Raw genomic sequence first — 22,424 nt, 5'->3', positions numbered from 1 at the left:
TCTGGCAGCGTGGCTCTGTTTTGACCTTGTGGTGTCAGTGGGAGATCGGCTTAATCCTCAGTCTGAAACCCGGGCTTCATCATGACTGAGAAATACTGGCAATGCGACTTGTTTCATTCAACTCCGCCTCCAGAAGCAGCAATGGTGCTGGTCTGTCAAATCTGGCCATTCCACTCTCCTCAGATGTGCCGCTGGAACCTCGTAGGGTTGCTTTGCATCGCGCTGGTTGATGACACTGACGTGGCCCTGACCTGCGGGATGTTTGGCGGTCAGCAAGCATAGCGAAAGATGATCTTCTGAAGCAACCAGGGCTAGCTGACCGGCCTATTAGGGCTGGCCAAGGCGACATCGCGGCATTTTCGAGCGTCGCTGGTTTTGCTTGTTTTTGCAGGTCGCCCACCGCCAATGTTCCATCCACTTCTGCTGGCTGCAAGCCGAATGCCGATCCAATTCCCAGCCAGTGGCTCAAGTGGATGAACACCAGGGACCGCCCCAGTCATCATCCGGCCGAGAGACGGCTGAGCGATAGCCAAGCCAGGGACAAGGACACTCATGCAGTGGAGTCGGTGGCTCAAGCCTCTGGTGGGTTTGGTTGGAATTGAGGTCCCAGTCGTGAACTTGGTCCCTTCACCAGTCAATTCCGTACCTCGGTAGGTGGTGAGCCGAACCAGTCTGGTGTTTGTCGTCGACAATTTGTCTGTATTGCGTTATTTGAGGTAAATTTATACGGGCTTTTTGTCGCCAGGAATCTCTTTGGATATAGCCAGGCTCGTTGCCTAAAATTTAACCTCGCTCCCATGTCCTCTTCCTCACCCTGGATGTGATGTCCATACGTGGTCAGCACGTGCATGACATGGCTGAAGCTTGACATGCTCTATTGAACGAACGCAGTTCGGACCACAATGTACGGAGTCCGGACAAGTTGTCCCAAAGCTTGGTCCCTGATTCCGTTACATCATAAATTTCGCTTGTGTTCGTACAACATTATCTAGTGGCGAGCGGTATCGAGAAGAGAGATACCCACTAAACTCAGGGGTCAAGGATGCTATGATATGTCTTAGTTAGCTCTGTTCTCTGTGTTGGTTCCGACGAAAAACTCTGTCATATTTTGAGGCGCAAAATCCAAGTTGGTGACGATTCACATCAGCTCTGTGTGTCGCAAGGGAAATAAATTATTGCTCAGCGCCAGAGCCGCCAGATGTGCTGCAAAGCAAAGCACGACGTTTTGTCCAACCTATAGCAACGAGACATCACAACGTAACAGTACTGATCCCATTGACCAGACAGCTATCGTGTCGCACAACTCTTCAGACAACCTTTGCCAGAGCTGTGCTGCATTCTTCCGGTCCCCTATCACCTTAAAGAGCTGTTGATATGATTCTCCAAGTCCGAGCATCTTAGAGCAATGCGTCGAAATGCTTATACACTGGTCCATTGTACTGTATGCACATGTTGCTTTGGTATCTAGTCTTCTAAGCCTTCCCATTCGCTTTCCTCTGTATCAGTGCCGTCATCCTCAACGCTTTTATGGCTGTCTGTGCTGCTTGTATCCTGACCGACGTCATCTCGACTGACAAGAGGAACCACTGCTCCTGTAGACTTCAGCATCGGCATGCCAAGCAAATCTCGAATAATCACGCCGCTCTCATCTCTGATATATGGGCCATCACCGGCTTCGTTTCCGTTGGTGACATCTCGAACGAATCCAGCGACGAAGAACCCCATGATTCCGTGTCCGTCATCTTTGTATGACCTGATACACCCTTGGGCTACTGCTTCATCTCCATTGCAGGCTGCAACGAGACCTCGAACTGGCCAGTCCTTCATACCCCTGACTTGGTCATTTCTCTGTACTATTCTCCAACCCTTTTCTTTGCCAATGTCGGAATTCAGGGCTGCCATGACAACGTGCTCGTTCTCCTGCGAATGAATGGAGCAAGTGGAATAGGTCACCTTCTTCGCGGATGGAAATTGGAAGGCATGTAACAAGATAGCCAGTTGAAAGCCCGCCAATGCGTCCAGCCGTTCAGTCAAGTCCTTTTCCGACTTCATCACAGTTTCGTTTCCGTCGTCGTCGCGGATGACTGTTTGGTTAGATTCTCCAACCTCCTCATGTTTTCTCTTCCGTTTGTTAGTCGAGTCTGCTTTTGACCCTCGTCCTGAATTTGGCTGTGGCTGGCCTGGCAGATGTAGTTCTGGCATAGAATCTCGACCAACTATTCCACTCCCAGAGCAACTTGGATCCAAAAGTAGAGCGCCGACGTTTTTGAACTTCTCTGACTGCGGATCAACCTGCAAGAAATCCTGCCCCAGCGCAATGCGGGTCATCTTCTTAGATCCTGCGATTTTGACCATCTTCTCCAACGTCTGCGCTCTTCTGGAGTCCTTTTCGAACGCAAAGATGGTTTGTGACTCAGACTCAAACTCCGGTTGGTGACTGTGAATGATACTCGCCAAGTGCGTTGTCTTGTTACCTGGAGCAGCACATGCATCGATCACATCACCGTCCTCAGACCGAGGATCCAAAAGATACGCTGGGAAGCATGATGCCTTGTCCTGCAGTATGATCTTGCCGGAAATATAGGCCTCCGTCTTACTGAGGTCGCACCCAGGCGTGATGGCAACCAAGTTGGGAACATGCGCGTCGATGAGTAATTGTTTCCCTTCCTTTGTGACCACATCTTGTATGGTGCGGGCCCTTGAGTAGTTTCGAAATGTAGTATCCAGCTGCTCTTCAAGAGTGCTTTTGAGAGCGTTGATACGTACCCATCGTGGGTGGGCAGCTTCCTCACCCGCAGCAGCCTTCTCAACTTGGGCTTTTAGTGCCTGCAGTGAGGGTGCTTTGCGTCGTAGCCTAGCTCGAGTAAACTCAGAGCTGATACGGCCCTTGTACTTCTCAATGCTAGCTCTAAGTCCATGGCTCTGCGGCAAGGCAATGCCTCCTTTGGCAAGCAACAAATCGTGCACGAGGAGTAGCGCCAGTGTCGGAGTAAGCTTTCAAAACATGTCAGCGAGAATTCACCTCTACAATGCGGAAGAATATCAATGTCAATTTACCTTGCGTTCAAGTTTGAGTATGTCGGCGCCTTCTATGACTTCTTTCAGAATGGGACTCCATTTGCAGGATTCAAACACCAAGGCGTACAGCTGGGTTGGCGTAGATTTTATGTTTTTCCTTCGAAAGACTCGAGATTTTAGGCTCCCTCCTTCTTGGGAAGATGTCGATAAAATATCAGCAGCCTCATGGTACAGAGACATTTTAAGAAAGAAGCCAAATGCAGGCTACCAAGGCCTTTTTTTTTTTTTTTTTTTGGGATCAATGACAAGGTTTTGGTGAAAAGGCAGGTGCGCACTTTCCGACTCAAAATAGGCAACATCTAATCAGCCGGAGTTCACCCGACTTACACGGCCGACATCCTCAACTGCATCAAAATCCATCGCACTAGAATTTGACTTCTAGAAACAAGAAGATGGACCAGAATATTCCTCATTCAGGTTCTCTTATTTGCCTGTGACTATGCATACGCCTGTCGGACCTAGCAAAACCATGATCAGATACAAAAACATCTCTCATTGGGCGATTTGCCTCCTGAGCTCATACACACCACAGGTTTGCGTTAAGGACCATTTATGGCAAACAGATGTGCACCTTGATTTTATCTATCTAGTCCGCCCAGAAATGACAAATATGCCAAGCATTGCAGGTTAAATCTGAAAGAAAATGCCTCCAAGGGCCAGTCCACCAACATTCCCAATGTCTGGAAAAGACTGTTGCAGGTAAGTTGGCGGAAGAACGTAATCAGTCGTTGTTTAAATACAGTTACAAGAATAGAAGTATCCAACAAACTCGGGCTTTATCCCAATTCCCAAACAATATGTCCATGAAATATCCCCCACCTGTGCCAATGCACTGTTTGAGCTCGAATCACGATCACGCCTTCGAGGTAAATGCCATGTTCGTGAGTTGGCCGTCATCACGTCCCCAGATGGGAAGCTAATAATGAGGGCTGCGGTGCCTCTGAAGGTGCTCATGGACATATCTACGACCCTTCGCGCCTTTCAAGCTAGCTTCACCGTCCTTGCTGTACACGCTGAGTGCCCAGCCTCCTCCACAAACGTCTGATTTGTCACCCTCACAGGCGACATTGCAGGTAGAGTCGTCAAGCTTCTGGGATCCAACGAGTTCGTTACCGCAGTAGCACTGACCGCCATACTCAGTACCAGCAAGAGCATACCCGGCAGCGCTACAGTGTTTCACACATTTCTCGTTGCTCATGGCGCCCAAGTTGGGACGGATCTCGCCGTTAAGAGCCCGGTTGCTAGAATCCTTGAAGCAGCCGGCATAGGTGAAACCACCTGCAGTGCGTGTTGAATTGGAAACAGGTGGGTTTGTGATGCCTGGCATTTGCGCTGTGACGGTGACAGTCTCGTAGACGGTATGAACCTTGGGGGTGCATTTAGATGGTTCTGTTGGCAGAGTAGGCTTAGAACCAGTCACATCTGACGTTGCCGCGGGTTTGGAGGTGGCAGTGTTGCCAGGGTTCTTGGTCGAAGTCGGCTTGTTTCCATCTGTCGTCGGCTTATTCACTTCTGTAGTCGGCTTGTTGGAGGGCTTGTTAGTGTTTTCGCCACCAGGAGGCTTGGTGCTGGTGGGTTTGACGGTATTGTCTCCTCCTCCTGTCTGGGACTTTGAGGGCTGAGGGTCATTGCCACCCGGTGAGGTTCCGTTTCCGCCATAGGACCAACCAGTAATAGGGTTGTCTCCGGGCAGGACATCCAGAACGCCGTTGATTTTCTCTTCAACGGGGTTAGGGATGGTGCAATCGCCCTTATTCAAACCATAGAACAGACCGGGGCACTTGTCCATACCCTGGGAGCCTGCATTGCATGTGTCGATGATGTGCTGAAGGAGCTTTTCGTCCCAGCCGGCCATGAAGTCTGCATGGTTACTGTAGCCAGTGGCGTCACCGTTGGAAAGAACGAAAGGCTGTTTGCCTTTTCCTTGTGTCCATCGGTCTTTAAACAGTGGAGTATTCCAGTAGACTTCCAGGAAGAGGTGAGGCACATGAATCCATCCCTTAGGACAGTCTGATTTCCCATTTCCAGCGTCACTGGGAAACGCCATGTTCTCTTTGTAGTTGGTCAACCCAGCGGCAGGATTGTAGCATGACGGGAAGTGAACGTCTGCTCTCAGGGGTGATGCATAACCATCACAGTTCATATCCGGGAAACCGACTCCTTCTCCCTTGTTGTTAGGGTCCTGGATACCAGCCATCAGGCCGTTGGAGTTTGAGGGCCACGATGGCGGATTGAAGTTGGAACGAGGGCAAGTGTACTTGATGGGATTGACCGGGCCCCTGGATGGGTCGAGGTTCGAAGACGCGCCGCCCTTTGGCGGGTCTCGTAGTTTGGGATCTCCGCTGACAACAGACAAGCCAACTGGGAAGGCTTTGATGTCATCATTTGTTGGTTCAAAGCTGAAGTGCCAGCACAGTTAGCAAAGCATTCATGCAGTGTCAAAGCCAAACATTGATACATACAAGTAGTAGGCGTTGGCGTAAAAGACTTCGACGTCTTCCAGTTTGCCGGTTTTGGGATCTTTGAAGTAAAGCGAAGGAAACCAATAGTTGCTATTGTCACCCTTGATCATGGCAGTGCTACATTTCGACTCCATCAGATCCTTGCCAGTTGAGCTGATGCCGAAAGCACTGCCACCAAGCACGTTATGAACGTGCGTCGAGGGTTTACCCGGAGTGACGATAGGATCTACTCTACCCTTGGTGAGTTGCTTGTTCGTAAAGCGAAGAACAGCAAATGTTCGTTCATTCTTGGCTGCGGCTACGGAGCCAACAAGAGCCGTAGCAGCAGCTACTGCGTTGAGCTTCATAGTGACGGCGTTCAGATAGTTGTGAGCGGATATATGTGGGGGAATGTGTTTTGTGTACTGAAAGAACACAGACTTGGAAAGGAAATTTGCAAATATGATCCAGGTTATTTAGGATTTCGCAGAGGTAAGGAGCGTATGAATCGATTCGTGCTTTACGGTGTTGCCAGAGCACCAGCAGGATTGTCAAAAGTGAGTGATGTGAATTGCGCGAATGACCTGTACTCGCGACTTAAGAAAGGAAAGAAACAAACAGAACAGATCTGTTTGGGTGAACAAGAATGAGAGGACGTGCCCAGCAGTTCCTACAAAGAACGAAGCGATGAGTGAAGCAGAAAAAGAGACAAAACCAAGGCGGACGAAGTCAAGATAAAGAGGAGGAAAATCCGGCCAAGTTGTGAGGAGAAGCCAAGGTCTTTGGTGTAGGAGCTGTCGGTGGAGGGAGTGCCATCCCATGCCTGGACCGGTGATGCATGCCTAGGGGGCCAGGACAAGATGCAGGGAAACGAGGTCCATGTCCACGTCTCCCACGTCTCTTACATCCCCAATCACCCATCGAACTGCAAGGTATGCCACGCAGTCGGTGGTCGGCAAGGTTGGACTCTGTGGGTGACCAAGTGGCGCCAACAGTGAATACATTGCAAAGAACACCAGGATTTTTGGTCTTCCCCTGTACGGAGAACCTGGCGTTTTGGTGCTGCCAATAAAGGCATAATCTCGGCCAAGGCCGCGCCTCTTTGGCTAAAGTGCCCGTCTTTGACTACCCAACCTTCAAAGCCACCGATGGACCCAGGAGTCTCCATTCATGTTTGACGCCAACATAGTCGGGGAGTGTTGGCCTGTACAAATAAGACGTTGTTGGTACATGCATGCGTCTTGGACAATCATAGATAACAACCCACACCAACGATTGGCAAACATAGGGACCGCGACCACTCAGTGTGACCTGCTGGCGCTAAGACGACGCTGCCGACTGTTGTGTGACGCCGAATACTAGTAGCTGTCATTCTGTTTTTCTTCTCAAGCTAGGAAATCAACTCGCCCGGTGTCAGTATCTCCAAATCACTATTTGCCCCAGCATCTTGATATTCAAGAAGTACCTAGGTACTCAAGCGATAGAGTACTCGGCATGGTGCTGTTGTTGTAGTAGCCCAAGCATCCATGATTCATGATGATATGTTAGTGGAGTGTCGGGTTTGAGTTGGTGGACAAGGCTTCGTGTTGGCGCGCACGAGAGACAAACAATCCTTGGCTGTCATCCGGCGCCATAGGTTGGGTCTCGAAGGCTAAAAGCAGATCTGAAACAGAAGCTGACATGGGGTCCGGCGGTTCGTAGATCACGGCCAGCTCGCCGAAAATATCACAACCATGCTCAGCGTCGAAATTGATGATACTGCTTGCGTACTGCATAGCCCGGCAATAGCTCAAGGCTATTTGTGGCAGAACAGTGATTCGAAAATTTTGTCTTCTCAACAGCGACCTACATAGGTAGGTAAACTCCTGAAATGCATGCGACAGAGGGCCATTTCTCTTGGCGGAAGTACAAGTTTTTGTGCGATTCACCCAATCATCCAGTGGTCTGGCCGGACCAACCTGGACACAGCTGACCGAGAGCATATCCACCTCCTTGGCGTCAATTTAGGTTCATTGAACACCGATGACAGAAACTGACGAGCACATGAATACTGTACTGGGGCAAACTGTAGGCAGTCGGAGTCGGAATGGGGACCAGGCTGTGAAAGGCGTTTATTGTTTCAAGTGGCACCTAATTGCGCCCCGAGATAAACATCCGAGATGAGATGAACGTTAAAAAAGCATGGCAAAACACCACAAAGGATTGACAGCTTACCCGGACCCACGAGATGGGTAAAAAGTACAAGTGGTGGAGAGAGGAGGATTCATCACCATGGCGAAGTGGGAGTTTGGCCAACCACCAACCAGTATTGCCCCTCTTGCCCCTTTTGCGAACATTGAAGCAATCCAAACGCTCCTTCCCTTGTAGAGTCTGTGTCGCCATGCCCAGGATGAAACGCACTAGTGCAAGCTGCCTGACATCAACACCCGATTGGCCATCGCCATTGGATCCCGCTGGCCACCTAGACTTCATCACTGACCAGCCATCAACGTTCACAGGCCCAACTTTGCTCAACGCCACAACGGTAACGGCGTGCACGAGGCTTTTCGAACCTTGAATATTCTTGTGCGACTTCTGCCTCCCTGTTGCTGTAGCGGAGTGTCGCTCAAGTCTTCGACAATTCAAATTCTCGAGTTGCTTGTTGGTTTCGATACCCTGGACTGTCCGGGATGCTCCGTTCGTCCATTTCTGACTTAATCTCGGGTTGGGAATCCGCGAATTCGGTATCAAGTAACTGTTACTCGGCATATGAGTTGCAATTTGGACCAGATACCCATCACCAGCTGCATGTCTGCCCAGCCTGCGAATGATGAATACACCGTTGTACCACAGCAGACCGGAACTGTTATCGGACCGAGTTTTGCGAATCGGCAGTGAAAATACCCCATGAAGTTCCGGTGTTTTGATATCCAGCGCCTCAGCCCTCTCGCATTCATCATTTCACCGAGGGATGATGCAGCATTGTGCATAGAAGAGCATCCATCGTCCGTACCCTTGGGCATTGAGCCTTTGTCACGGCCAACTGACCATATTCGCCTTGGACTGCAGGACATGTACAACATTACGATCCGTGCTTCATGATATTGATCTCTGTAATTTGGACCTCTGCAAGTTGGGACCAGAAAGCTGTATCTTGCGTCCTTCGCGAGTTCCGCAGTGCGTGCTGTACTAATTTTACTTCTGTGTTCAACACAAGAGCTCGGACTGCGGCATGTCGACAACATTGGCCATTTTGTTGGTTCAGGGATACGTTCATCTAATGAGTAGTTGCGTGGCCCTTCTCAACCAACACATGTTGCATCATTTGATCAGAAACTGGGTTCTCCTCTCATTAATAATGCTTTTTCATTACCAAGGACTGCCAAGAAATATCAGTGTGTGCTTCATGTTTATCATGGATGCGTAACATATTGCGTAGTGGTTAGATACTGCAGTTATTTTCTGACGCAGATAATCACACAACCTCCATGCAGGTATTTGTCACATTCTCAACTTTAGGGTTGTCAGTCTAGAGGTCCGAATGAAAACAAGCGTCTGGTAATGCCGGGCACAAAGTCCTCTGTTCTCACCATCGTCTGGCATTGTCTAGGGTAGCAGCATGTATGCCTACGTATTTGAACGAACATACTGGCATCATACACAGTGACATCTAATTGTAAGCGAAGACTCGTAACTATCACTGTTCATAATCGAAGTCTTTCAAAGAAAGACGGACACACTGGGGCACGCCCTCTCACCTGTTAGTTCTCGGATATCGTGAGCTGCACTCATATGAAATTAGACGGCATGGCCCTTTGCAAAGGTCACTGTTACAAATTATAGCTAGCGTCTAGTCGTGCCTTGGATATGTGATCGTACTCACGTTGCTTTTATTTGTTTTATTGGGCCTCTGCGTCGTCGAAAACTGGTTCAGCTTTTCTCACATAGCAAGATGCGACACGTATGTTCCTGGCCATAAAGACACATCAGACACAATACCGAGCCCGAGCCACTCAAACATACGTCCAAAAATAATAATAAAAAAGAATCGCCGTCACCTAATTCATTGGCAAGAGATTATGTTTTGTCATGGAGTGTGTCATCGTTTCCGCATAATTTGTAACGGAAGCAGCGGAAAGAATCTTCGTGCGTGTTGGCCCCCGATTTCACGTCGCTGTTCCTTAATACCTAGGTAGGCACAATAACTTTGACAATTGGGTTACAATTTTTTCGACCCGAATTAACTCTGGAAAAGTGGAAGATATGAACAGTACTGATGAAAAGACTAAAGAATAGACTCCAATAGAGCCACTGTATTAACTAATGGGGTATAAGAATGCTTCGCCAAGGTTCGTCGCCCTTAGGAGAATCATAGCATCAGTATGACACACCACAGCCAAGTCAAAGACCAGGCTGTTTTCCCGGAAACAGAGAATAAACCGTAATCATCGCCGCCCTTCACCCCCCCCACCCCCCTTCCCCCAAACAAGAAATCCAGTGCGTTATCATAAATCTTTACATGCCGACTTCCATGTGGTCCACTGCCCTTTTCCTGGATTCGTAAAACCGAATAGCAGTTGCAAAACAAAGAAAAATCAGTTGCGTACGTAATTCCAACAGTTTTCGGGGCTGTTGTTGTCGCGATGAACAAATCTAGTCCCGAATTGTGCGCCGTTTTCGCTGCCCTTGAGAACCTTCCCCCGTTTCCTCGTCGTCGGAAAGTCCACTCTGTGCTCTAGCGTTTTTCGAACGATCATTGCCCTTCTTTATGGAAATAATACACCCTTGCTCTTTCAGCCGTTTGGCTAGGTTACTACTGGGCAACATCCCTGGAAACTCCTTTGCACTGTATACATGAAATATATCGCTTACAATTTCGGTGAGAACAGGAAAATGTCGAATCACTCCAGCGCGAGCTGGATCTATCATGACGAGGGTGAATTTGAGACGAAATGCCCCGGGTGTTCGACATGAAAGATCTGAAAAGCAAAAGAAGCAACCCTCTTCACCATGATCGTCCTGTCCAACGAAAGGAGTCCCGACGAGTGATCCCATAAGTCGTCGTTGGTGTTGATACTCCTCAGGCATGAAAGATGCGTCTTGTGTTCCTGACTCATCACATATCGAGCAGTTCATAACATAACTTTCATATCTAAGGTACGATCTGGCGTCGTCCCTGCTCAAAGACGGACCATTGACGAACAGTTGAACGATTGGTGGCGGGTCAATGACTCGTCTGTCCCTGTCTCCGAAACCACAAGCTCTTGCAGCTTGTGGTTGCTGTCTCATGCTGAGTCTGAACATGATGCCGTTTATTCCGTCTACCCTGTCTGGACCCAGAAGATTGGGTATACTGGACATGCCACTACCAACAGAGCCGTTGTAAGTCTGGCCGGACCGTAGCCCTTGATGTGCCGTCTGACAATTTGATGGTTCCTTCGCAAGTATTACGTCCGAGTGTTGCTCTTGCTTGACGTCAAAAGGTAGTTTAGAAGAAGAAGAAGAAGTGGACGATCGCCGAGCTCCTTGATTATGCAGTGGTGGAAGAAAATCTGCGTTGGAGTTAAGTATAGTCGCTGGGCGCAGATGCCTGTCTATGCTAGCAGGGGAAGAATGACCTGAAGAGTATGGTGTTGTAGTGTTGCGGGAGGAAGCAAACTTGGTGTCGCGGTCTATACCCAGCGAGGCTCTGGCAGGAGACCGACTGGGCTGCGCAAAGCCGTGGCCGGTTGAACTCGTATTTTCACTCCGTAGTGGCGGAGGGGGTTGTTGGTGTTGTTGGTCTGTCGGGCTGTGAGAGTGGCCAGTGAAGCCTCGACGGCTCTGGCCCATGGGGGTTAAGTCATTATATGGAAGAGACATGTCTCCGAAGCCTCCATACCCGAGGCTTGCTGATTTGATGGCGGCGGAAGACATTAACAACTTGGGCGTCCGCGGCTAGAGTACTAGAGTACTGACGTCCAACAAATGTGGATATTGGCGCTTAAACAGCGAAGAACATCAGTGCCAATGTTATCACAAGTTGAGGAACATATGAGAGGAACCTTCTTCGTCTCGCATACCTTGGCAGCAGGACACTCATCTGAAAGAGTCGATGCGGCAATCTGATGTTCGTTGTGCTCAAATTGGAGAACCAACCCAAACCTAACCAGCCTAGCGCTCCCGCCGACTTATCTAGCACAGAGCCTTCCTCTGAAGCCTTGATTTTGCTGTGATGCTGTCCAGCCAAAAACCGGAAGCAAGTGAAGGATCCAAGGCGATTGGCGTGGGGGGTCACTAGGAACGTGGATCTGACGGTGGGAAATCGCAGTAAACATATGACTCGATGTCTGAGATTGTCCAAGGCCGTGTGTACGAACGAGACAGAATGTTGCCGGAGGTAAATGATTGAATTAATGATGGATGCCAGATAGACAAGACCACACAGACCCGGATGGAGATACCCTTGCACGAGGCCTAGCAGCAACAACCAACGGTCAGACACGGTGACCAAATCTTCTGAAGGGTACCGGCATCACACCCTGGTGAATGGGCCAACACTACCTTGTTAGGGCGGGATCGGGGATCGCGCCAAGCGCCAGGAAATGGACGATCACTCCCTCATCACCAGAAACCGGAGGCTGACTTACACGGGGAGTCGCAGCGTTCCTACGACGCAGCCACGTTCTCGGATCAGAATCACAAGATCCGGCCCGGAAAACTCACACCGGTTGGTGTTTCTCGTGCTTTTTAAAGTACGACGTGAGAAACGAAAGGTGAGCAAAAAAGTAATGACGGCGGAACCCTGGGTCAAGTCAATGGCCAGCTAGAGCCAGAGCTAGAGCTAGGGTGGGAACGGATGCTTGGGGGTGGTTCAAGCTCAAAGAATGGGGTATCCCAGCAGTTCAATCAAGTCCACTGAGACGAATCAATCGCATGTGGTCCAAGGAGCGCGGCGCCAGCATCCTTGTCCTGCTTGATGGGAGACCACCGCTGGTTCGACTTCTCACATGAGCCAATTAACCCCGACTGTTCCGCTGCACCTCGAAGAAACAACGCAACTTGAAAGGTTGAGTCAATGCTGGAAATGGGCGACAAACGCAGAGCTACGCAGGTTAGATATGACAGATCTCATTTTGTCCAGTTTAGGTAGCGTACCCTGGTTCAGTCATCCCTTGTGGGTGTGTGGACAATCCCGATGCGTTGGAGCCGTTCGATGGAGCCAAAAGACGAGCCGCAGTCATTGGCACAGCAGTTCACTTGCTCAAGCACCGGAGCCGCAGTTGCGTCCTAGCCGAAGTCAGGATTGCACATTGTTCCTAGCAGTAATAAGCATGTTGGTTTGCATGCGTGATCTACTACCGATGCGTTTCGGTCTTTTCTTGGGTATTCAGAAGTGTCATTATAAGGAAACGACGCACTGTGCACTTTGATCGAATTTTTGGATGACCACAATAAACGGACACTTTTGAGACAACAATTGGAACTCGTGCGCCAGGGAGGTCTAAAGTAGCGTCCCCTTGGCCGTGGTCAATCCAACTAGCCCCAGAGAAAGCCAGCAGAGGTTGCGGAAGATGGCTAGCTGACGGCTGTTGAATGGCATCCCTCCAGCCAGCTTTGCGGAGATCATAGTACTGCCCGAATATTGCGTCGAGGTACAGGGCTGGTCGCAAGGCCGACCCTGCCTCAGTCTCAGTGATGCACCCCAGCCATGGAATCGTGGTGCTGCCAACAACCTCGGGGTTCTTGTGCTTGAAACTCCGAATTGTGGTGGGAGCCACGTAAAGTGTCTGGAGACCACTCTCAGCATGTATACGGTGCCATCTCTACGGTGATTGATACTTGCGCTTTCCATTTTGATTCAGTCCAGGTCCCCAAGCACTGACGGCGAACCAGACATGATTGTGATAGGAGGACCCTGGGCGTCCTGCGGGCAATTGGTGGTGCTAACGAAAAGGCGACCAGGCTCATTATGGGGCTCCAGCGGCGGATGGCGTTGTCGACGAGGCGTTGGGCAAGAGTTGTAGAGGTTGCTCAGCGTTGGACGAAAGACATGCGTCATGACGGGCGATTGTGCTTGCTTTTTTCCCTTCACTTTTTTTTCTTGTTCGGCATCTTGATGAGATGGCGTCGCTTGTGCCCCGGACTCCGTACACCGTCCGTTCTCAGTACTCCATACTCGATACTTTGCAAAGAGTTATACCGTCCTATTGAGTTTGCGGTTGGTTTACAAGGTATGCAATGCCTTGCGCCATGTCAGCGATAGGTAAGCAGTGGGTTGGTCGTTTCTCATCCACATCGCATCAACACATACTAGGTACGTACCGGATGCAACTGGCAGCAAGGGTGCCAAGTGCATACCGAATAAAAGTCCGCATGGTCATGGCCTTTCAATGGAATAGGTTAGATGCCTAGGTCGGCATATGCGGAGGACGGATGAGAGGAGCTGACGCTCCAGCCATGAAGCTAGCTCAAGACAGTCGATGGCGGAAAGGCGCATTTGGTTTGATTAGCTATCAATCTTCGCCGTTTCAACTCATCTGGTGCTGAAGGAGGAGCTTGTCTCAGGCCCGGCCGAAGAGGACAACAAAGTGTGTAAAAGCTGGTCAGGTCTCCGATGAGTCTCCAGGTGCGCGACCTTCAATGGATCTGTGCTTCCCTGGATACCCTGTCCAAGGCTCATACCGCCATGCATCCATTGATATGCGGTGGTAAAGCGATCGACGCCTACTAGCCTGGTGTTGTCCGCCTGTCCCCGCCACAGCCATTTGGATTATCGGCCGTTTGGTGTTGTGCATCTCTAGTCCCGGTCATAGTCATACTGTACATTGCGGCGTCAAGCTATGCTGATGTTGCTCATGCTCATGTTGCGTTGGCAAAGAAAAAGGTGCTTGGTTTCTGCACATTGGACCAGTTGCCCGTAGTCTCCGCCGTTTCCTTCCTCAAGAAGGGTGGCAAGGTTGTCTGGTCTGATCTGGTGTACCTTAGGCAGGTACGGATTACGGAATACTAGGAGCAAATTGCCCCCAACAACTTTACCTTGACAAACCTTGACAGGAGCCAAGTATCAAAAGAGAGGCGCTCCTTCCCCACCACCTGTCCACGTCCCATTGGCCTTCCCACAGAACACTCTGGTCTGTGACGGCTGGGCCTTGTCCATCTGATCCTGGAGATGTCTTCACACCAGATTTCCCACAAACACCTTCAACCCCAAATCAACCCCACAAGGCACCGGCTGAGCTGGAGGCAGTTTTCGCATATATCTCGTGACGCAGCTCTGTCAACGCCTCTTCGCTTGCCTAGCTCGGATTTGCATTGGGCATGCAAAACTGTGCCTTCAGTTGAGCCAAAATCCTGCTCTCGACCTTCCACAACTCGTCTTGTCTGTCCCCTGACAACCAGTTCCAGCAGTGGTCAAGACTGACAGAATATGTGTATTAACCTTGGAGACCAGTAGCTACCCTTCTCAACTTCATGCGACCCGCCTTCACTTGAGCCAATGTTCCAATTTGACCGGTTTGAACACCGTTGGAGGCTTCGGGATCAGGTAGTGCTTCACCTTGTCTTGGTACTTGTCGGGGAACTTCAGCAAGCTTTGGAACAGAGTGGCTTGCCAGAGTAACTAGGTACCTCAGGTATGTAACAGGCCAACAAACTTACGAGCGCAACAGCGCTGCATACCTCGGTAGGTACCCAGGCACTTTACCACCTCAATCCAACTCCGGCCGAGCAAGGTCTGTTCGGCGTTTACGGAGTAGACACACCGCTCGTTGAGACAGGTGCTCACCAACCGGCACTGATGACTCTCGTTTCTGTTATGAAATCATGAGCCATCACCATGGCCTGGTCTGCGTGGCATGAGACCTTATCCGGTAGGGCTACCTCCAGCTGCCACTACGCCGGCTACTTTTGAAAACAAACGGAGCATTTGTATCGAGTTTTGCTTCGTTTTTTGCGTCATGAGGTCACCGTTGCACTGTTTTGGTTATTGGACAACCTTCGTGAAGATCTATTTTGCAACGGCCACGGAAACTCTCGACGGAAAGGCGGACCGGACGTTCCTTCCGTGCCAATTGTGTTCACCAGTCCTTCCTTGCTGGCTTGTGTGATTTTCCTTTGGCAGATCATGCTTCAAGGGTACGAACATCACAGGTCTCAACCAGGGAGTGCTCGTGCGCCACGGGGCGGTGACAGACATGCAGCAAGGGTTTGCAGCTCTCCTCTCGTTAGTTGTTGCCAAGGACCGGGCCGGTGGATTTATTTCAGTGGGCATGCCCATCATTTGGCGTCACTTTCACCGCGTCAGGGGCCGTCTGCTTTTTAAAGTGTGGTCTGGTTTGTACTCCGTCGTCCCACACTTGTCCCGTTTCCCCACCAGCGAGGGGATCCCCGCTTGTCCCGCCATCCCCGAATTTGATATCAACCTCCAGCGCCAAGGGAGCGACATATTGCACCTTGCTCAGGATTCAAGCATTGGCCGCTTGATATGTTGGTTCGCACTAAGAAAAGATAAAATTCATTCGGCGCTAGCTCCTCCTTGCTACGCCTCACGTTGCTGTCTAACCGGTATCAATGACAGCTTAAAATCTTTGACGACCCTAGGCTAAGACTATTCCACGCGTTGGCAAGACAGGCTTGACTCAGGGAGACCAGACTGGAATCAAGCGTTTGCTGAAACAATTGGTTCAACGCCGTGCCTGACACACCAAGGCGTTACGCCAATCCTCTCGATTGCCAGCGCAGCCTGTAGAGAGAAGTTGTCAAGGGGTTGTCAAAGCCACTCCCCGGTTCAGCGCATTATGCACCAAGATCGAAAGGCCGTGGATTGGAACCGTTTCATCCCTAACATCCCGTACTCCATACAAAGTCTCGAGCACGCGGGAAAGGCCCTACTCATACCTCAATTACTACTTAGGCAACTATGAAGCTCGCACATGTTGGGTAGGCTCTCCTGGTACGCACCTGTGTGCGTATGGCGGGATGTGTGACGGCTAGGTTGTTAGTATGTCTCAGTTGTCGTACCCGGGCCAGAAAGACCACAGCACAGACATACGCTTGGAGCTTGGGCCAAAAGTTACATGTTGGTTGTCTCACCAGATGGTGTGAGAATGCCGTGCAACCCTCGCCTCGTGTCTCTTAGACACTGCGATAACTACAGATTGTGGGTGGCAAGGCTGCACGTGCAAGTGTATCAGTCTGAGTAATGCAGTCAACGAGTATAAACTCCAACTAAGCGAGGCAATGCCCAAAAGGATTTCTGCATCCTCTGACGAGAGGCGAAAATTCGAGAGATCCCCATGAACGCTGCACTCGTACGAGCCGCGATAGCCTCGAACTGCTCTTACTGAATATTACGGACGACACTTCACAGATCCAAGTACGGGGAATTCCATGCACCAGGCGGTTGATTTCGTATCCGAGACAGTCTGACAGTGCAGGACTCTGGAATCCCCTCCCTTCTCTCTACTTCGCTTGGTATATATACCTTCTGTTCTGAGACGGCATCATGATCCAAGTTCATTGGACAATCTCGCAGAGTAGACATGTCTCACCAATAAGCCGGTCACGAGCTGTACCCAACAACCAGGTATCGTGCTAGATGATGCTTGGAAGCGCAGCCCTGAAGTGTATTGTGTACTGTCTGTCAGAGGCAATACATGCGTTCCACCGAACGGCGTTAGACACTGTTTGCACATCCTTCATGCGAGGGCGGACTACCTCGACAAGCACTCTCAGACACTAACTAAACGCGTGGACTTTCTCTAAAGTGTCGTCAGGCGCCTGGTCGCCTTGCAAACCGTTACAAGGTTGGCAACACCGTGACCCAAGACAGAATCCGACCTGGTCTGCTTCAAGAGTTTGGGTGGCCCCGATATTGCGGAGGCATTTCTCGCAAATACCGAGCCCTCGATCAGTCTTGTGTATCCCCTGATGGCCTACTGTGTTGCAAAGCCTCTGCATCTAGACACCCGGATAGCTGCAATTCACAAACAGGTGACAAGACGATTACATATTGCCACGCCACCAATATCCATCTTACCCAAGATTGTATTTGGTTTGTGGCATGTTACTCAACCCTCTCAACCCTCTCAACTGATAAGCTGTACCAAATCACCCCGGTGAAGATCCCACTACGTCGGTTCGTCTAGAAACCCCGTTTCAATGACTATCCGATAAGGCTGCGCGCCATTGCATCAATGATGTAAACCGGTCTACCGATTGTTTCGTTTCCGTTGCCCGTGGATCCCTCGGTACCATTTTCCCGGGCCTTTCTCCGTAATGTCTTGAGTATTGCCCATGTTGCCATCTGCGGGGTAGACGTGATATGTGTCTGTATGCTGGTTACACGGCAGTACCGGTCGAGATGCTGGGGATTTGTCATATGCTGCGGCACAGTGTTCATCCACGGCAGTGGACACAAGTTTCAAATGAACTGATTTCGGTGAGCTACCATCGATTATCTATCGTTGGTGTGGCGTTTATCATTGACCGATCAAACGTCACTCGTCAACCGAGAGGACGGCGTGCTGAACACGATGACCAGCCAGCAGGCTGAGAAACGACGGCTCAATCCCTGCCTTTGTGGCTCCCATGAACAGCCCAATGTCTGAGTGGCACGGATAATGCATACAAGTTTACCATGGACCTGGTTATCAGAGAGTCTTCGTGATATTAACAGTACACGTAGCTATTTACACGGCAGCGTACAGGCAATTCCATTCAAAAGTCCACCGAGCTGTCAGTCGCTTTTCCAACTCGCCAACTCCGAACTCGCCTCCAATACCAGCACCCAACTAGATAGGTACTTTTTGCAGCTGCCTCACAAAATCCCGCCCCCGTACTCCCATCGTCAGTCTATGCCAAGTACTGTATTCGACGGGACTGGCTCAATTGTACACCCCATTGTACAAACAAGCAAATGCAGAGTACAACGTTGGTACCCAAACAAAGAAACGTAAACGCCGTCGCAGATTATGCTGTGCTTTTGGTGGTATCCGACCCAACATAAGAGACCCAAACCATTGAGTTGTATAAACAAGAGATATTAAATAGATAGTGAAAACTCCGCTGATGTATCAGCCGGATGTGGTTAAAATATTCCAAGGAGTGTTCTTGTTTTGGCGAAAATGAAAAAATTGCAAAGATGTCCAGCGTTATTCATCCAAATCTTCGTCAGGCAATAAAACGCCATTGGTTCTATATGAATCGATAGTCGTCAAAGAAGTCGCGCACAGAAAGATATATAGAGCAGGCGCTTTGGTTCAGTGACTGTGAAATATCAAGGTTATAAGAAGCATGAAAATAGGAAGAGCGCCAAGAGAGCGTTGAAAACAATGCTGAAAGAGGACGGAACTGTCACGGCAAAGGCCCCATTCTCAGCAGCTGGTAGAGTTGAATTGACAAAATTTGGTCCGCACAGAGTGTTGACTTGTCTCGCTGCGTCTTCATACCTTGAGGCAACGAGTTGTCTTCGGTTCGCGGACGCGGAGTGATAAATCGACATGGTTTTTTGTGTGCACCAGTTACAAGTTGGCGTTGATGCGCCTGGTAATGCGAGTCCATAAGGCATGAAATATAGATATGTATCTGATGGAGTCGATAGGTTTGTTACTGCATTGGCAAAGCAGTATGAGCTCGACGAAGGGTCTTGCAGACAGGTCGCCGAATAAAGGACATTGTAGGCTTGAAGACCACGCCATGCTAGTAAGACCTGGGTCTGGTTTTGCTCGAATTCAGCCTTGCAGTTTGCATCAGCAGTCAGGTTCTGAGCCGCCTTGTTTAGGAAGCTGGTACACTTGGTAACGTCGGCCGCACATGTCGCATCTAGGACTTTGACGATGCTAACAAGTTGCTTCTCGGCGTTGAAGAACGATGTTGATGTCTAGAGTGCAAAGTTAGCTAACATTGAAAAGCCCAATATCGAAACCACGTCACCACACGTGTTCACAATTATTGAAGCATGACGACATACCTGCATAAGCATGGAAATGGGATAACAACTCTTGAAAGTGGGATCCGAGAGTAGCCCGGCCATGAACTTTGGGCAAGAAGTCCCTCCGCCTGGGATTTGAAAGGCATTAGGAACGGGGTTGTCGAAGGGAGATGGTAGAGGAGAAGAGCTGGTATCGACTGTTGATGTAGATCTCTGCGACAATCTAGTCATGGTAGTTGATGTAGTCGAAGATTCCGTGCATGTGGTCTCGCTGCTATCTGTTGACGAGTCTGAGTCCCCGTCTTTTCCGTTTCTCTTCATTCGTCTAAGTCCCGGCATCCCATCTGTAGACGGCATTGTGACCGGGGGAGCCATTGCGGTCCTCACTTCATCTGCGACATCTGAAAAGGTCGTCCTATCAAGAGACGCGGGAGTAGTTATTTTTGGGGCCAACAATTCGTTTTCAGCAAATGCGGGCGAGGCAAATGTAGCGGTCATGGCAAGTATGACGACCGGCAGGGTTATTCGAGGAGGTAGCATCCACCGTTTGTTTCGCTTAGACGTTTCCTCCCTCTGCGCCGCAGCCATGTCCGTCGTTGACGAGATGTTGGGCATGCTGGGCCAGATTAGCGTAGAAAAGGTCATACGAGCCGGACAGAAGCGACAGCGTGATACGCCCCACGTCTCATGGAGATTGCGTAACAGTAAACAAGAGACTCGACCTCGATGTTCCTGATGTACAGAAGGACGCGAACCAGTCGGTTTCTTGCTCTCGGAGATATATCGTTGTTTCCGAACTGTCGACCTTGCCGATATGAACAAGTAACTTGCGGCGACTTCAGATTCGAGTGTCCTAGGCAATGGTGTGTACGAAAGATGTCGTGGTTTGGAGCTCTTGGAACGTCGTGTATTGGATGGCCCTGGGAATTTCAGTTGCGTCTACCAACCTCAAAGTCGAACAGCCTAGGGATCACGGCTTGGTGGACAGAAACTGCGCCGAATCCGGACCAGCCAGTAGAAAATTAGATCGTTTGGCAACAAATAAGTGGATAATAGGGTCGTATTAATGATCAAAATCTCTGAGGCGGTTGGCGAAAAGGATGCGACGAGGCTCCTTGCGATTTTGCAGAATCGTCGTGGTCGAGCTGGTAGGTCACTGTGAGACCAGAAGACGGGGTGGTACAGTCGACGTTGGCATGTGGTTCACGATGTAGAACGCAACTAGAGCGAGACGGATTTCGCACTTGTTGTTTCGCATTGCCGCCTTCCAGAAGTCACTCGCGTACCAGTGATCGTCGGGATGATGGCCTGTGAGGGGCAGGTGAGGTCGCCAGAAGAATTGAAGCTGGTTGAAAGGAGAAAAGATGAGCAACGCGGCCGACGGGCAAGATTGGGGACGTTCGCCGCATGGATACAGCGAAAATGCAAGTCGAAAGGGACCAGGGTCGGCCAATGTGGGTCTTGGACCGGTGGGTTGCACATTCGGCAGCAACAATGCTCAGGAACAGGAACAGCATCCACCGCCAAGCTGCGTTCCTTGTTGCTCCCTGAGCTAATATTAGGCCTTGTTTGGTGGACAAACGTAAAAAAGTGGAATGCCTGTGACAGGGGAATTGAATGCTCCCAGTCCATATGGATGCGACATTATTGTTGTGCTTTAAGTACCTCGTGGTGGCAGTGATTTTAGCTGGAGTTGGTACCTGAATCCGGCGATAGCTGGCGATATGAGTGGTTAGCAAACGCCACGAGTGGGTGGGACGGAGACCAGGAACTTGGACCGTGGACAAGGGGTGGGAAACTTACAGGCCTGGCAAATTAATTATTTGCTGTGTACGACGAGGATGCGGGAGATTCGAGCAGGCAGCATGTCTTGCTGACCCATTCAGCCAGTGTATTCTGTCGTCGAGTCTCCATCTCCAAGTCGCACCGTTGACGGTGGCGCTAGGGTTAATAGCGCCGGTCGCTCGCTCAGAAGCAACTGGACTATCGACGGTGTGCGGCTTATTCGGTGTTGCTAGCTTGCATAAGATGCAAATTTGTAGCGTGACTGTCTCTTCATGCAATCAATCTGTGTGTGGGTGTCCCCTTGGGTACTACATGTTGGTGTTACGTCGGGTCGCAGTCCCTGTTCCTCAGGTTGGGAGAGTGAGCACCCAATACTTCCATCCTGAACTCGTGCTGGTCTTGAATAATCATCACCACTTTTCGTCGCCAGCATGAGGGAGAAGAAGCGTAGGCAAAAGACATGCCAGCATGATACTGACGAGATTGTATCTCTGAGTTGAGCTAGAGTGGTGGAAATGCTATGGCCCCTTGAAGCTGTCCGTAGACGCCAAGTTGGCAGTTGAGTTCTGCTCTGAAGGAAGTCGAGACCAACCAAGGCCGTCTGCCCTCGGCTGAAGACCTCCTTCCTTCATCGGGCACCTGCCGTCACAACCGTCAGCCGGGCCTTCCCCATCTGGAATCTGACGGATCATTAGCCTGTTGTCTCACCGGCTGCACCTTCGTATTTTCGGGCAAACCAAATCTACCAAATGCATCGCCTGCTCACATCGATGGTCAACAGTTCTAATGTCATTGACAAGTTGTACCCTACGTGGGTAGGTATCTTTGGTACTTTGGCTGCTTGATCATTGGTCGTGACTCGTGAGCGCTTGCTACAGATATTGGCTGGAGCAATCATCCGAACGGAATGCTAATACACCCGATGTCAACGGCTTTGTATCGAGTCGTGTCTGGTCGGCTCTGTCCTGACATGCTGGGTTTTCAGGTGAGTCTCCACGCCTCAACTCCATCACTCCATCTATGTCCATCCATGTCCATCCACATTAGGTCAATATCAGCTATCCTTCTGGCAGGCTTCTATTGCTTGGGTGTCGTCCTTAGTTTCATGCATCGCGCCCAATTGTTTGCTAAGTCGCCCTGCCAAGAGCCGTGGCTGCTTAGCCGGATATGAGAGCGAAAGCCTAGCCGACATCAACCCAAGTCCAGTCTGGGGTCTTCTGGCATCCCTG

At 50.2% G+C, this 22,424-nt stretch overlaps 4 protein-coding genes across 4 annotated transcripts; 1 reads left to right on the top strand and 3 right to left on the bottom strand.

The window, feature by feature from the left end:
* Positions 1-1,464: 1,464 nt before the first annotated feature.
* On the bottom strand, positions 1,465-3,258 carry VFPPC_02848 (NOL1/NOP2/Sun domain family; the record flags this gene model as incomplete). Its single annotated transcript, XM_018282429.1, has 2 exons — positions 1,465-2,994; positions 3,085-3,258. 2 exons carry the CDS (start codon positions 3,256-3,258, stop codon positions 1,465-1,467), a joined length of 1,704 nt encoding a protein of 567 aa, XP_018146900.1.
* Positions 3,259-3,994: 736 nt separating this feature from the next.
* Positions 3,995-5,887, bottom strand: VFPPC_02847 (WSC domain-containing protein; the record flags this gene model as incomplete). The annotated part of the gene is made up of 2 exons (XM_018282428.1): positions 3,995-5,477; positions 5,541-5,887. 2 exons carry the CDS (start codon positions 5,885-5,887, stop codon positions 3,995-3,997), a joined length of 1,830 nt encoding a protein of 609 aa, XP_018146899.1.
* Positions 5,888-13,596: 7,709 nt separating this feature from the next.
* VFPPC_02845 (hypothetical protein) lies at positions 13,597-13,879 on the top strand (the record flags this gene model as incomplete). The annotated part of the gene is made up of 2 exons (XM_018282426.2): positions 13,597-13,727; positions 13,795-13,879. The coding sequence occupies 2 exons, from the start codon at positions 13,597-13,599 to the stop codon at positions 13,877-13,879; spliced, it is 216 nt and encodes a 71-aa protein (XP_018146897.2).
* A 4,883-nt stretch (positions 13,880-18,762) lies between these two features.
* Positions 18,763-20,025, bottom strand: VFPPC_02842 (C6 transcription factor; the record flags this gene model as incomplete). The annotated part of the gene is made up of 2 exons (XM_018282425.1): positions 18,763-19,359; positions 19,450-20,025. 2 exons carry the CDS (start codon positions 20,023-20,025, stop codon positions 18,763-18,765), a joined length of 1,173 nt encoding a protein of 390 aa, XP_018146896.1.
* Positions 20,026-22,424: the final 2,399 nt, after the last annotated feature.

Source organism: Pochonia chlamydosporia, chromosome 2 (assembly GCF_001653235.2).
Source record: "Pochonia chlamydosporia 170 chromosome 2, whole genome shotgun sequence".
NCBI lineage: Eukaryota > Fungi > Ascomycota > Sordariomycetes > Hypocreales > Clavicipitaceae > Pochonia > Pochonia chlamydosporia.
The sequence above is the reverse complement of the archived record's forward strand: the minus strand, read 5'-3'. Positions and strand labels throughout refer to the sequence as shown.